The 12,774-nt window shown below is 41.2% G+C and overlaps 1 protein-coding gene across 4 annotated transcripts in view; it reads left to right on the top strand.

Moving 5' to 3' along the window:
• The window catches only part of dmxl2 (Dmx-like 2), a 165,612-nt gene that overhangs the window by 19,985 nt on the left and 132,853 nt on the right, over nt 1–12,774 (top strand). For 3 of the 4 annotated variants that reach the window (XM_070858428.1, XM_070858431.1, XM_070858430.1), the window contains exons 2-4: nt 3,292–3,417; nt 5,250–5,321; nt 12,624–12,702. In XM_070858428.1, the coding sequence (XP_070714529.1) occupies nt 3,292–3,417; nt 5,250–5,321; nt 12,624–12,702 (277 nt within the window). Of the gene's footprint in view, nt 1–3,291; nt 3,418–5,249; nt 5,322–7,402; nt 7,569–12,623; nt 12,703–12,774 lie in introns of those variants that run through there. The other variant, XM_070858429.1, reaches the window with a different exon arrangement.

The following is a 12,774-nucleotide window of genomic DNA, read 5'->3' as shown; positions in this document are numbered from 1 at the left end:
TTTGAAAAAAACTAAACTTAAAAAAAAAAACAATCCTAACTCACTTACACTGACGCAAATTGAAAGTGCAAAATGGAGATTTTTTAAGATATTCCAGAAAAATCAAGTTGCTCCCAAAAAAACGGAGCAACTACTGGGCAATTCTGAGCCCTATGTAACTCAGTCTTATTCCCTAAAGAAGGTGATAAAAAAGCAGCACTTCATCAATCTGCTTTCTTGATGAGCCCAGTTTGGAACCTTATTTGTATCTGGCATAATTCAGTTCAGGGTGGGGAACCCTGCATCTGTTGGTGCTTGATAAGGTGTCTTATCCTCAATTCCTGGAAATCTAAGCTTGATCTAGGTGGGGTGCCTCAATGGGTGTGGCTACGTACTAGGCAAATGCTGTTACTATTATTTCTGAGAAACTGGAAAATGTTGTTTTAACAAACTTATATGTTAAAACAAAATATTGCAGAGCTATTCAGAAATTTGTCATGAAACAGAGGATTGGACTAACAATCCAGAGAATGTGGATCCAAATCGCATCATGATAGTTTGACAATTTGAAAAAGCTTTAAAAAAAATTGGAAATAAAAGCCTGATATCAGTAAAAATGACCATGAAGCTGTCGGTTTGTCATAAAACTCAACTGGTTCACTAATATCATTTTAGGGACGGAAACCTGCTGTCCTTTTACAATCTGGCTAATACGTGACTCCAGTCCGACACCAATATGGTTGAGTCTTAATTGCTGCCTTAAGTGGCCTAGCAAGCAACTGAGTTGCATCAGGGCAACTAGGATGAATAATAAATAAGGCCATTAAAAATACAAACCAAGCACTGGGGTTTATTTCCAGGGGGTTGAAGTGAAAAGCAGAGAATTTATGTTACATATAAATAGAAAATGCTGGAACTACTCAGCAGGTGACCTGAGTATTTCCAGCATTTTCTATTTTTATTTCCGATTTCCAGCGTCTGCAGTATTTTGCCGAAGTTATGTTAACCTTGTATAGAACCTTGGTTAGACCACATTTGGAGTACTGTGCGTTCTGGTCTCCATATTATAAAAAGGATATAGAGGCATTGGTGAAGGTGCGACAAAGATGATAGCAGAACTGAGAGGATACATTTATCAGGAAAGGCTGAACAGGCTGGGGCTCTTTACTCTTTTTTTTTAAAAAGAGAAGGCTGAGGGGTGACCTGATAGATTTCTTAAGATATTGAAAGGGTTTGATAGGGTAGTTGTAGAGAAAATGTTTCCATTTGTGGGGAGTCTAAGACTAGAGGTCATAAATATAAGATTTTCACTGATAAATCCAATCGGGAATTCAGGAGAAATCTTTTTACCCAAAGACTGGCAAGAATGTGGAATGCACTACCACTTGGAGTAGGTGAGACAAATAACATGGATGCATTTAAGGGGAAGCTAGATAAGTCTACAAGACAAATACCAAGATGCTCCCAATCATCTCCCTTCCAATATCAAAGAGAATCATTATTGGCACTCAGGTGCACTGTCAGTGGGCCCAAGTTTGTCCAGTTTTTTTTTTGAGCAACTAGATTTTTTTTGGAGTATCTTTAAAAATCGCAATTCTGCCCATTTAATTTGCTCCAGTGTAAGTGAGTTAGTTTTTTTTTCAAAAGGGGCCGTTACTACTCACTTACGCCTGTTTTGGCCATTTAAGCAAGTTTAGACAGCTAAAAGTTACTCCATACTAACTTAGGCCAGCGTATGTGGCCACTTGTGTCCGCACAGAAAAACCTTGCGGTGAGCTAAGAAATCAGCGCAGGTAGCCAGAGATGGCGGGGGGAAGGGAAGTGAGAGGACCTTGCAAAGCAATAAACACCTTCACAACAACATTAAAGAAGCATAAATACATTTTAAGCACCAAGCACTAAACAAAGCAGTATATTTAAAGCACCAAGCCATAAACAAAGCACAAAAATAAGCATTCAATAACAAATAAAGCATACAAGGAAGCTGAGAGGAACTGCACCTAGCACCAAGACTTGCAAAGCACTAAATAAAGCACAAAAAGTAATAAGCAATTAATTAACAAATAAAAAATAGAAGGAACCCTACATCTAAAGCACCAAGACCAAAGTAATAAGCAATCAATCAATCAATAAATAACAAATAAAAAATAGAAGTCCTACCTTATGGAGGCAGCAGGCCGCTGATGAGGGAGCCCATTTAGCCAGGGCTAGGGGCGGCGTGCTTCGGGCCCTTCCCACACAGCCTGTGGAGCGTCGCAGAGATTCGGGCTGCGAGGAGCTACTGCACATGCGCACACACTCGAGCGCGCATGTGCAGAGGTCCCGGCACTGTTTTCAGTGCCGGGACATGGCTCCGCCCTCCCACTGGGTGTGCTGCGCTACGCTGAGGCCAAAGACATCGTGAGGAGCGAGGAGAATTGGAAGGTAACTTTTCAGCGCCCTTTTTAGTCTAGAAAGTCGGCGCACCTCCGAAACTTGGGCCCAATGAAACCAGCCTGTTTCAGAGCTGTCAATGACAGACCGCAACTTAAGGGTTTTTGCATGCGCCAAATCCCAAAGTTGCGGTCAGTTTCAAAGGCGGAATGATGGCGAAGGCAGCCAGTTTGCCGTCACCCTGACTGGAAATTCTGGGCCAAACGAGATTAGGCACATAGAAGGGTAGAGTCATAGAAAAAATGAGAGTAAAATAGTTATAACAGAGAGATGAATTAGAGAAATTGTGTGAAAGCTGGAGAAAGATAGAAAGAAGAAAACATGAGAGACAAACCGTGAGAGACAAACCAAAGGGCCCAAAGAAATAGAAGAAATTGAGAAAGAAGTTGCAGGAAGAGAGAAGCTATTTTTATCCATGAGCAACACCATAATGTGTGAGAGTCCAATAACAATGTTCAGAAATGTATCTAATATAGTTGAATTTTTTGGAAGTTTTGTAAATACTGAATGTGATTTGCTATTATGAAATGGAAGTCAGTTATCATTTATGGCAATCTGTTTCCTGTTGTTAAATTAATTTTCTTTATTCAACTGTAGCTTCTCCCTTAAATTTTCGTTGCCAATCTTTCCAATTCTTTGTCAAATCACAAACGCCAGAGGTCACCTTGCACACATCAAGGATCACTCTGCGCCAATGCTCTTAGCCAAAAGGCCGAGAGCCACTGCACCGTTCCTGGAAGTACTGCAATACCAGGTTCGTGCCATGGAGGTGGATGGGTCAGGCCCCCCACACACCTCCGTGATCTCATGAAGCTTTACTTTAGCTGGAAAATGTTTGTGAGGTTAATTAATTGTTTGTTGTGATTTCTGCTTTGCTAGGCATACGCTTCAGGATGCGACATAGTGATTCTTGGAAGTGACTTTGAATGTGTTCAGATCATCCCAGGTGCTAAACATGGAAACATCCAAGTTGGCTGTGTGGAATGCTCCCTTCAGCAAGGCAGGGTATGATATTTTTATTTGATTACTCCCAGTAATGTATTGATGGAAACTTATGTCATATTTTGGGATTTTAGCATTTTGTTTTACCTTGTCAAAAACTGTTCTGGATGCGACAACTGCAGTGCATAATACATTTAAACTTTGTTCATTATGGCTATTTTATGATTGTGCTTTATCTGAGAAATATTTAATGCTATTTTATCTCAAGTGATCAGGAAGGCCAATGGTATCTTAGCCTTTATTGCAAAGGGGATGGAGTATAAAAGCAGGGAAGTCTTGCCACAGTTATACAGGGTATTGGTGAGGCCACATCTGGAATACTGCGTGCAGTTTTGGTTTCCATATTTACGAAAGGATATACTTGCTTTGGAGGCAGTTCAGAGAAGATTCACTAGGTTGATTCCGGAGATGAGGGGGTTGACTTATGAGGAAAGGTTGAGTTGGTTGAGCCTCTACTCATTGGAATTCAGAAGAATGAGAGGTGATCTTATCGAAACATCTAAGATAATGTGGGGGCTTGACAAGGTGGATGCAGAGAGGACGTTTCCATTGATAGGGGAGACTAGAACTAGAGGGCATGATCTTAGTTTTAAATGGGTGGCCCCTTATTCTGAGATGAGGAAAAATTTCTTCTGAGGGTTGTGGATCTGTGGAATTCGCTGCCTCATAGCTGTGGAAGCTGGGACATTGAATAAATTTAAGACAGAAATAGACAGTTTCTTAAACGATAAAGGGCTAAGGGCTAAGGGTTATGGGGAGCGGGCAGGGAGGTGGAGCTGAGTCCATGATCAGATCAGCCATGATCTTATTGAATGGCGGAGCAGGCTCAAGGGGTCGTATGGCCTAACCCTGTTCCTATTTCTTATGTTCTTCTGTTCTTTGGGTTGCAATGCTGCAAATATATCAAGGTAAATACAAATCCATGGATAAAGAGCATGTGCTCTCATACTTGGTCTCCAGTTAATGCCTTCCAGCAGATGTTGTCTGTTGTATAACTGATCAGGAGACATCTCCCGTCAGTGTGACTGAAGAACCTACACAAAGTAGTTGGTGTTGATTTTTTAAAATCTCTGAATGAAATAGTTACTATTCAGTGCAACAAATCAGATTGAAAGTAGTTCAATTTCAAACACATGTGACTATATCACAAGTTAAACCGCAGTGATATTGCGTAACTTGATGCCCACTGAAGTAAAATTGAATTTTATTGCAGGGAATTGGTGTGACTAGTATCAGTCAGTCAACCATAGGCAGTCTCTCGGAATCAATGAAGACTTGCTTCCACTCTTTTTAAAAAAAAAAAAGTCCTTGGGTGACTGAACAGTCCAATATGAGAACCACAGTCCCCATCACAGGTGGGACAAATAGTCGTTGAGGTAAAGGGTGGGTGGGACTAGATTGCCACACGCTTTTTCCGCTGCCTGCGCTTGATTTCTGCATGCTCTCGCCGATGAGGCTCGGTGCTCAGCGTCCTCCCAGATGCACTTCCTCCACTTAGGGTGGTCTTTGTCCAGGGACTCCCAGGTGTCGGTGGGAAGTTGTACTTTATCAGGGAGGCTTTGAGGGTGCCCTTGAAACATTTCTTCTGCCCACCTTTGGCTCATTTGCCATGAAGGAGTTCTGAGTAGAGTGCTTGTTTTGGGAGTCTCGTGTCTGGCATGCGAACAGTGTGGCCCGCCCAATGGAGCTGATTGAGTGTGGTCAGTGCTTCACTACTGAGGATGTTGGCCTGGTCGAGGACGCACTGACCACTCCTGTGACTACTATATTGTACACGTGACTATAGGCCCATATGAGATCAGTGAATAAATACCTTATAATTGTGTCATTTTTAGATTGCTGCTTCTTATGGGAACACAGTTTGCATTTTTGAGCCAGTACCTGTAAGCCATTACAAAAGAAAACTTGTGAGTATTCACCACTTACTCCAGCTTTTATTTAAAAAAAATATTATAATGCAATCCTTTGTTAATTTTCATTAAGGATGATGCTAATATCATAACTTTCTGTAAACTTAGACTGTAGTTGTAAATTATCGACAATATCGTAAACTATATTTTCTTCACTTATTTATGTGGCAAGATTGGAAAATAGAGGAAATCATACATTTTTCAGCTAGAACTTTATTATACACAAAATAAGCAGTTCCACTCTGTTTTAAGGTTATGTTTTGATTTAGACCAGTTATGTTACTCAATTTATTTCTCTAAATACTGGTATCTAAATTTAAGTCACCACTGGAAGGTCTTTGCATCCTTTGAGTTCTGCTCTTGTCCAAAATGATAGAAGTCCGAGCCTTTGCTGCTTAAAAAAAATCTGCTCTAGAATGGGGAAATCATAGTTTCATCATGGATAACTGAGAAGCATGCCAAGACCACACAAACCTCTTCCTCTTACCAACTCCCAGAAGAGGAACCTTCCAAGAAACCTTGGAGAAAGAGATTTGTTGAGTTGAGTTCAGACAAAATTCCCCTCAATCAAAATCTGCAGTCATGCAGGCGGAAAACCGCAAATGTAACGCCCCTATTTAAAAAAGCAAGTAGACAAAAAACTGGAAACTATAGACCAGTTAGCCTAATATCTGTCGTTGGGAAAATGCTGGAATCCATTATTAAGAAAGCAGTAGTGGGACATTTGGAAAAGCATAATTCAATCAAGCAGAGTCAGCATGGTTTTATGAAAGGGAAATCATGTTTGACAAATTTGCTGCAGTTCTTTGAGGATGTAACGAGCAGGGTGGATAAGGGGGAAACCAATGGATGTGGTGTATTTGGATTTCCAGAAGGCATTCGATAAGGTGCCACATAAAAGGTTATTGCACAAGATAAAAGTAATGGGTTGGGGGTAATATATTAGCATGGATAGAGGATTGGCTGACTAGCAGAAAACAGAGTCCCTGGATAATGGGTCATTTTCCGGTTGGCAAACAGTAACTAGTGGGGTGCCGCAGGGATCGGTGCTGGGTCCTCAACTATTTACAATCTATATTAATGACTTGGATGAAGAGACCGAGTGTAATGTAGTCAAGTTTGCTGATGATACAAAGCTGGGTTGGAAAGCAAATTGTGAGGAGGACACACAAAATCTGCAAAGGGATATAGATAGGCTAAGTGAGTGGGCAAAAATTTGGCAGATGGAGTATAATGTGGTAAAATGTGAGGTTATCCACTTTGTCAGAAAAATAGAAAAGCAAATTATAATTTAAATGGAGAAAAATTGCAAAGTGCTGCAATGCAGAGCGACCTGGGGGTCCTTGTGCATGAAACACAAAAGTTAGTCTGCAGGTACAGCAAGTAATCAGGAAGGCAAATGGAATGTTGGCCTTTATTGCAAGGGGGATAGAATAAAAGCAGAGAAGTCCTGCTACAACTGTACAGGGTATTGGTGAGGTCACACCTGGAGTACAGTTTTGGTCTCTGTATTTAAGGAAGGATATACTTGCATTGAAGGCTGTTCAGAGAAGGATCACTAGGTTGATTCCAGAGATGTGGGGGTTGACTTATGAAGATAGGTTGAGTAGGTTGGGCCTATACTCATTGGAGTTCAGAAGAATGAGAGGTGATCTTATTGAAACATATAAGATAATGAGGCGGCTTGCCACGGTGGATGCAGAGAGGATATTTCCACTCATAGGGGAAACTGAAACTAGGGGACATAGTCTCAGAATAAGGGGCCGCCCATTTAAAACTGAGATGAGGAGAAATTTCTTCTGAGGGTTGTAAATCTGTGGAATTCGCTGCCCTAGAGAGATGTACGGCTGGGTTATTGAATATATTTAAGACGGAGATAGATAGATTTTTGAGTGATAAGGGAATAAAAGGTTATGGGGAGCGGGCAGGGAAGTGGAGCTGAGTCCATGATCAGATCTTATTAAATGGCGGAGCAGGCTCGAGGGGCCAGGTGGACTACTCCTGCTATTTCTTATGCTCTTTAGTTTTAAAGAGGGCCTGTAGTAAACTTCATTTTTTTTAAAATCCCACAGTGAAATATTTCACCCTTGCTGCAAAGCAGGTAACCTCTAGCCAACAAGCTGGTACAGTATCAGAGGAATTAACAGCCAGCAGAGCTTCATACTTGTGCCAGTGCACCAATAATGGTCAAACCTACACTGAGAAAAGTCAGACATTCCTGCAAAACCGATGGAACCAAGCTCGGTACAAAAGCATTCAGCAGTTATTTCTACATTTCTCTTCCCTCAATAATGGGAGAAAGATAATTGAAAGATAATCTGCTGTGCTGATGCCCCCAATTAGTAGCTGTGCCAATTTCCTGTGCTGTGATGATTTTAGATGAAGCTAGTATAAACATAGAAACATAGAAACATAGAAAATAGGTGCAGGAGCAGGCCATTCAGCCCTTCTAGCCTGCACCGCCATTCAATGAGTTCATGGCTGAACATGAAACTTCAGTACCCACTTCCTGCTTTCACGCCATACCCCTTGATCCCCCGAGTAGTAAGGACTTCATCTAACTCCCTTTTGAATATATTTAGTGAATTGGCCTCAACTACTTTCTGTGGTAGAGAATTCCACAGATTCACCACTCTCTGGGTGAAGAAGTTTCTCCTTATCTCGGTCCTAAATGGCTTACCCCTTATCCTTAGACTGTGACCCCTGGTTCTGGACTTCCCCAACATTGGGAACATTCTTCCTGCATCCAACCTGTCCAAACCCGTCAGAATTTTAAACGTTTCTATGAGGTCCCCTCTCACTCTTCTGAACTCCAGTGAATACAAGCCCAGTTGATCCAGTCTTTCTTGATAGGTCAGTCCCACCATCCCGGGAATCAGTCTGGTGAATCTTCGCTGCACTCCCTCAATAGCAAGAATGTCCTTCCTCAAGTTAGGAGACCAAAACTGTACACAATACTCCAGGTGTGGCCTCACCAAGGCCCTGTACAACTGTAGCAACACCTCCCTGCCCCTGTACTCAAATCCCCTCGCTATGAAGGCCAACATGCCATTTGCTTTCTTAACCGCCTGCTGTACCTGCATGCCAACCTTCAATGACTGATGTACCATGACACCCAGGTCTCGTTGCACCTTCCCTTTTCCTAATCTGTCACCATTCAGATAATAGTCTGTCTCTCTGTTTTTACCACCAAAGTGGATAACCTCACATTTATCCACATTATACTTCATCTGCCACGCATTTGCCCACTCACCTAACCTATCCAAGTCACTCTGTAGCCTCATAGCATCCTCCTCGCAGCTCACACTGCCACCCAACTTAGTGTCATCCGCAAATTTGGAGATACTACATTTAATCCCCTCGTCTAAATCATTAATGTACAATGTAAACAGCTGGGGCCCCAGCACAGAACCCTGCGGTACCCCACTAGTCACTGCCTGCCATTCCGAAAAGTACCCATTTACTCCTACTCTTTGCTTCCTGTCTGACAACCAGTTCTCAATCCACGTCAGCACACTACCCCCAATCCCATGTGCTTTAACTTTGCACATTAATCTCCTGTGTGGGACCTTGTCGAAAGCCTTCTGAAAGTCCAAATATACCACATCAACTGGTACTCCTTTGTCCACTTTATTGGAAACATCCTCAAAAAATTCCAGAAGATTTGTCAAGCATGATCTCCCTTTCACAAATCCATGCTGACTTGGACCTATCATGTCACCATTTTCCAAATGCGCTGCTATGATATCCTTAATAATTGATTCCATCATTTTACCCACTACTGAGGTCAGGCTGACCGGTCTATAATTCCCTGCTTTCTCTCTCCCTCCTTTTTTAAAAAGTGGGGTTACATTGGCTACCCTCCACTCGATAGGAACTGATCCAGAGTCAATGGAATGTTGGAAAATGACTGTCAATGCATCCGCTATTTCCAAGGCCACCTCCTTAAGTACTCTGGGATGCAGTCCATCAGGCCCTGGGGATTTATCGGCCTTCAATCCCATCAATTTCCCCAACACAATTTCCCGACTAATAAAGATTTCCCTCAGTTCCTCCTCCTTAATAGACCCTCTGACCACTTTTATATCCGGAAGGTTGTTTGTGTCCTCCTTAGTGAATACTGAACCAAAGTACTTGTTCAATTGGTCCGCCATTTCTTTGTTCCCCGTTATGACTTCCCCTGATTCCGACTGCAGGGGACCTACGTTTGTCTTTACTAACCTTTTTCTCTTTACATACCTATAGAAACTTTTGCAATCCGCCTTAATGTTCCCTGCAAGCTTCTTCTCGTACTCCATTTTCCCTGCCCAAATCAAACCCTTTGTCCTCCTCTGCTGAGTTCTAAATTTCTCCCAGTCCCCAGGTTCGCTGCTATTTCTGGCCAATTTGTATGCCATTTCCTTGGCTTTAATACTATCCCTGATTTCCCTAGATAGCCACGGTTGAGCCACCTTCCCTTTTTTATTTTTACGCCAGACAGGAATGTACAATTGTTGTAATTCATCCATGCGGTATAGGTATGTCCTCTTTTAATATGCATGGCAGTTGGCATTAGTGGTATTCCGCATTTATGTAATTTATGTAGTTTCATGAGTGCCACTAACAAAGCCAGTATAAGGGTAGAATTACAGCAGCATACTATATTTCTGCAATATGACAGTTTAATCAATTTCAGATAGAAACCTTTTCCTGACTAAGCAGATCATTCTTGGTTAAAATGATCTGGAAACTGCCCCAGCTAAAATGCAATCAAAGTGCAATATGAGAATTAATGTACTGAAGAGATGGACTGAACAGAATTTCCTCATCCTTGATACTTATGTTGCTGTTTTGAAGAATAGCCACAAGACAATTTTTAAATACCTGCCTGTAAATTTACTAAAATGGAGAACAAAGAATTTGTCAAAAAATAATCTAGCCAGTCCAAAAGTACTTCTGATCCCATCGATAAAATATATTGGCCTGGATTTTGCTATCAGCGGTGAAGGAACAACATTTGCCATTCACCTCGCTGACAGCTCCCCAGAGTTTTCACTGGCTTAGTTGTTTCCAGCACGGCGTCCTCTACAGGGGATCTGTGGCATCTGTGGGCGTAGCTCTTCAACCAATCAGATTGAAGAATCCTCACTGAGACACGCAGATTCCAAACTAGGATGTAAAAAACGGAAAATATAAATTAGATTTAAATGATGTGCAGAAAGCGAATTAAAAATTAGGAAGTACAGATGGGATTAAGGGAGAGATAAGAGACAGATAATAAAAGTTAAAAAAAATTAGTTTAAATTTAAATACAAAAAATAATCTCCAACACTAATTTTCTTCTGAGGGAATGAGACTCCAAACTTGGAAAATTACATTTTCAGGGCTAGAGAGGTTATTCAGCAGTAATGATTCCTTATCACGCCATTAAAAACTCACTCCTGAATGCCCCAGCTCTAACTTTTTCAGCTGTTTTTAGTGTAGAATTAGTGGGCAAGTACAGCAATTTCACACTGTTGCAGTCATTTCAATGCCAAGTCGATCGGCAAAGACTGCAACAGCGCATTCCGTGGAGGAACAGGGTATCTCTGACAGCAACTTCCGGATTTCCGCGGTTAACAGCTCATGTGTGGACGCCAGACGTCACTGTCCGATTTACCCCATAATAACGGTGAGCCTTGGAACTCTGCTAAAATTATAATGAGCTCAAAAACAAGCCATTAGTCACCAGAAGTGCAGTATATTCAGCCAGATAGATGCAGAGACTGGTGCTAACAATGTGACCTCTCAGATCTCATTGCTAGGCCTGAATAGATACATTAATTGCAGGCAAAATCATGTTGGAGTTGGACGAGTTACATTCTTATTATTACCACAAATCCGGGCCATTAGAACTCTTGCACCTGAGTGCACTTCCTGTCAACTTTTTCAGTTATAAATTTCTATGTCTATATTTATAATGCAAACTGCCTATTTAAAATTTTCGCAATGTAATTAACCTTGTTGCCAGTGACGTTGCTTTAGAGCCTTGGTATTGTCTCCCAGCTCCTCCACTTGTATGACAGAGAAACTTCTGTGCTGTAACGACCTCTACTTCTCTGCTTCCTAAATTGCCCTAAGTTTTGTCAAAGTATTTTATAAAACTAAGGATATAATGTATGACTTTAAAATGGGGACTAAATTTTCCCTCACCTTTTCACCCCTTGTTACTTGAAGACCACATTTCGAGTTTACTCCCCATAGCTCCTGTAGGAGATCAATTACTTATATTTAAAACTCTTTGCGGCATTTCCTGTCCATAAGCTTCACCTCATCTTGTCATGAATTCTGGTCACTGCTTTTTATGTTAACATTTAACATTGAAAATTTCTAAGTAATTAGTTATAATGTAAACATGTTAGCTTGTATCACTGCGTCCTCTGACATGCTATGGGAGATCTACTAGTACTAGTGACAATTGAGCATAAAGAGGCCCGAATCAATGACTTGGTTTGTCATGCTACATTTGTATTAATACTATGAAGACTGCAGAGAGATGCCCAAATCCTAAACTTATGCTCAGTATCTGTTCCTCAACAAAGATCAGAAGTAACTCGCCCATTTCCCAACATGATTTTGCCAGCAATTAATGTATCTATTCAGACATAGTTGTGAGATCTGAGAGGTAACTTGTTAGCATCAGTCTCCACGTCTATCTGGCTGGAATATACTGACGAATGGCTTGTTTATGAACTTGTTAATTTTAGCAGAGTTCCAAGGCTTGCAGCACCAGTTGATATGGAGTAAAGCTTAGACAGCAACATGGAATCTGGGTGTGAGTTGCAAGAATCAGCCCTTGAGATCTATATAATTAAAGGATTTGAAACCAATTTGTATGCGATATAGAACCTTCCATGTCAATTGGCTAGTGTGTACCTTGGGCCAGTGTTGGCCATTGCTGGAATACAGGCACCGAGGTGATTCCAATCATCTCACTTCCAATAACAAAGAGACTCACTTTCTGTACTGGCACTCTAAGGTGTGTTGTCAGAATATCTGGCTACTACAATTTCCTCTTTTTGAAGGAGGAAGGTCAAGATAGCTTTGTGTCAGAACAAGGGAACACAATGGTGTCAGAGCAGAGAACACAGTGATCCTTGTTGTTTAACATAATTTGTGTATTGGTTGCTGGGGAATAATGTAGTTATCAAATGGCAGGGCACCTAGACTTGGCATCATAATGGGCTTCCCTCTAGAGTAGTAGTTACATTATGGACTTGCAGAACTAAAATTGCTTTAAAATATTTATTCTATTTTTTTAAACACTATCTAAAACTACAGGTCCTAAACTATCAGTGGCAAAAGACGGGGCAGTTCTTTCTTCAGTCTATGGCATACAACTTGGCTTGGGATCCACAAGGTAACTGAATCTGTTTGGTTAAAATTATGTCCTAATAACGCTACTTGCTGTATTTTTTTGTCTTTTTTACAG

This window comes from Pristiophorus japonicus, chromosome 17 (assembly GCF_044704955.1).
Source record: "Pristiophorus japonicus isolate sPriJap1 chromosome 17, sPriJap1.hap1, whole genome shotgun sequence".
Lineage (NCBI taxonomy): Eukaryota > Metazoa > Chordata > Chondrichthyes > Pristiophoridae > Pristiophorus > Pristiophorus japonicus.
Note: the sequence above shows the minus strand (reverse complement) of the source record. Positions and strands in the feature narration are given on the sequence as shown.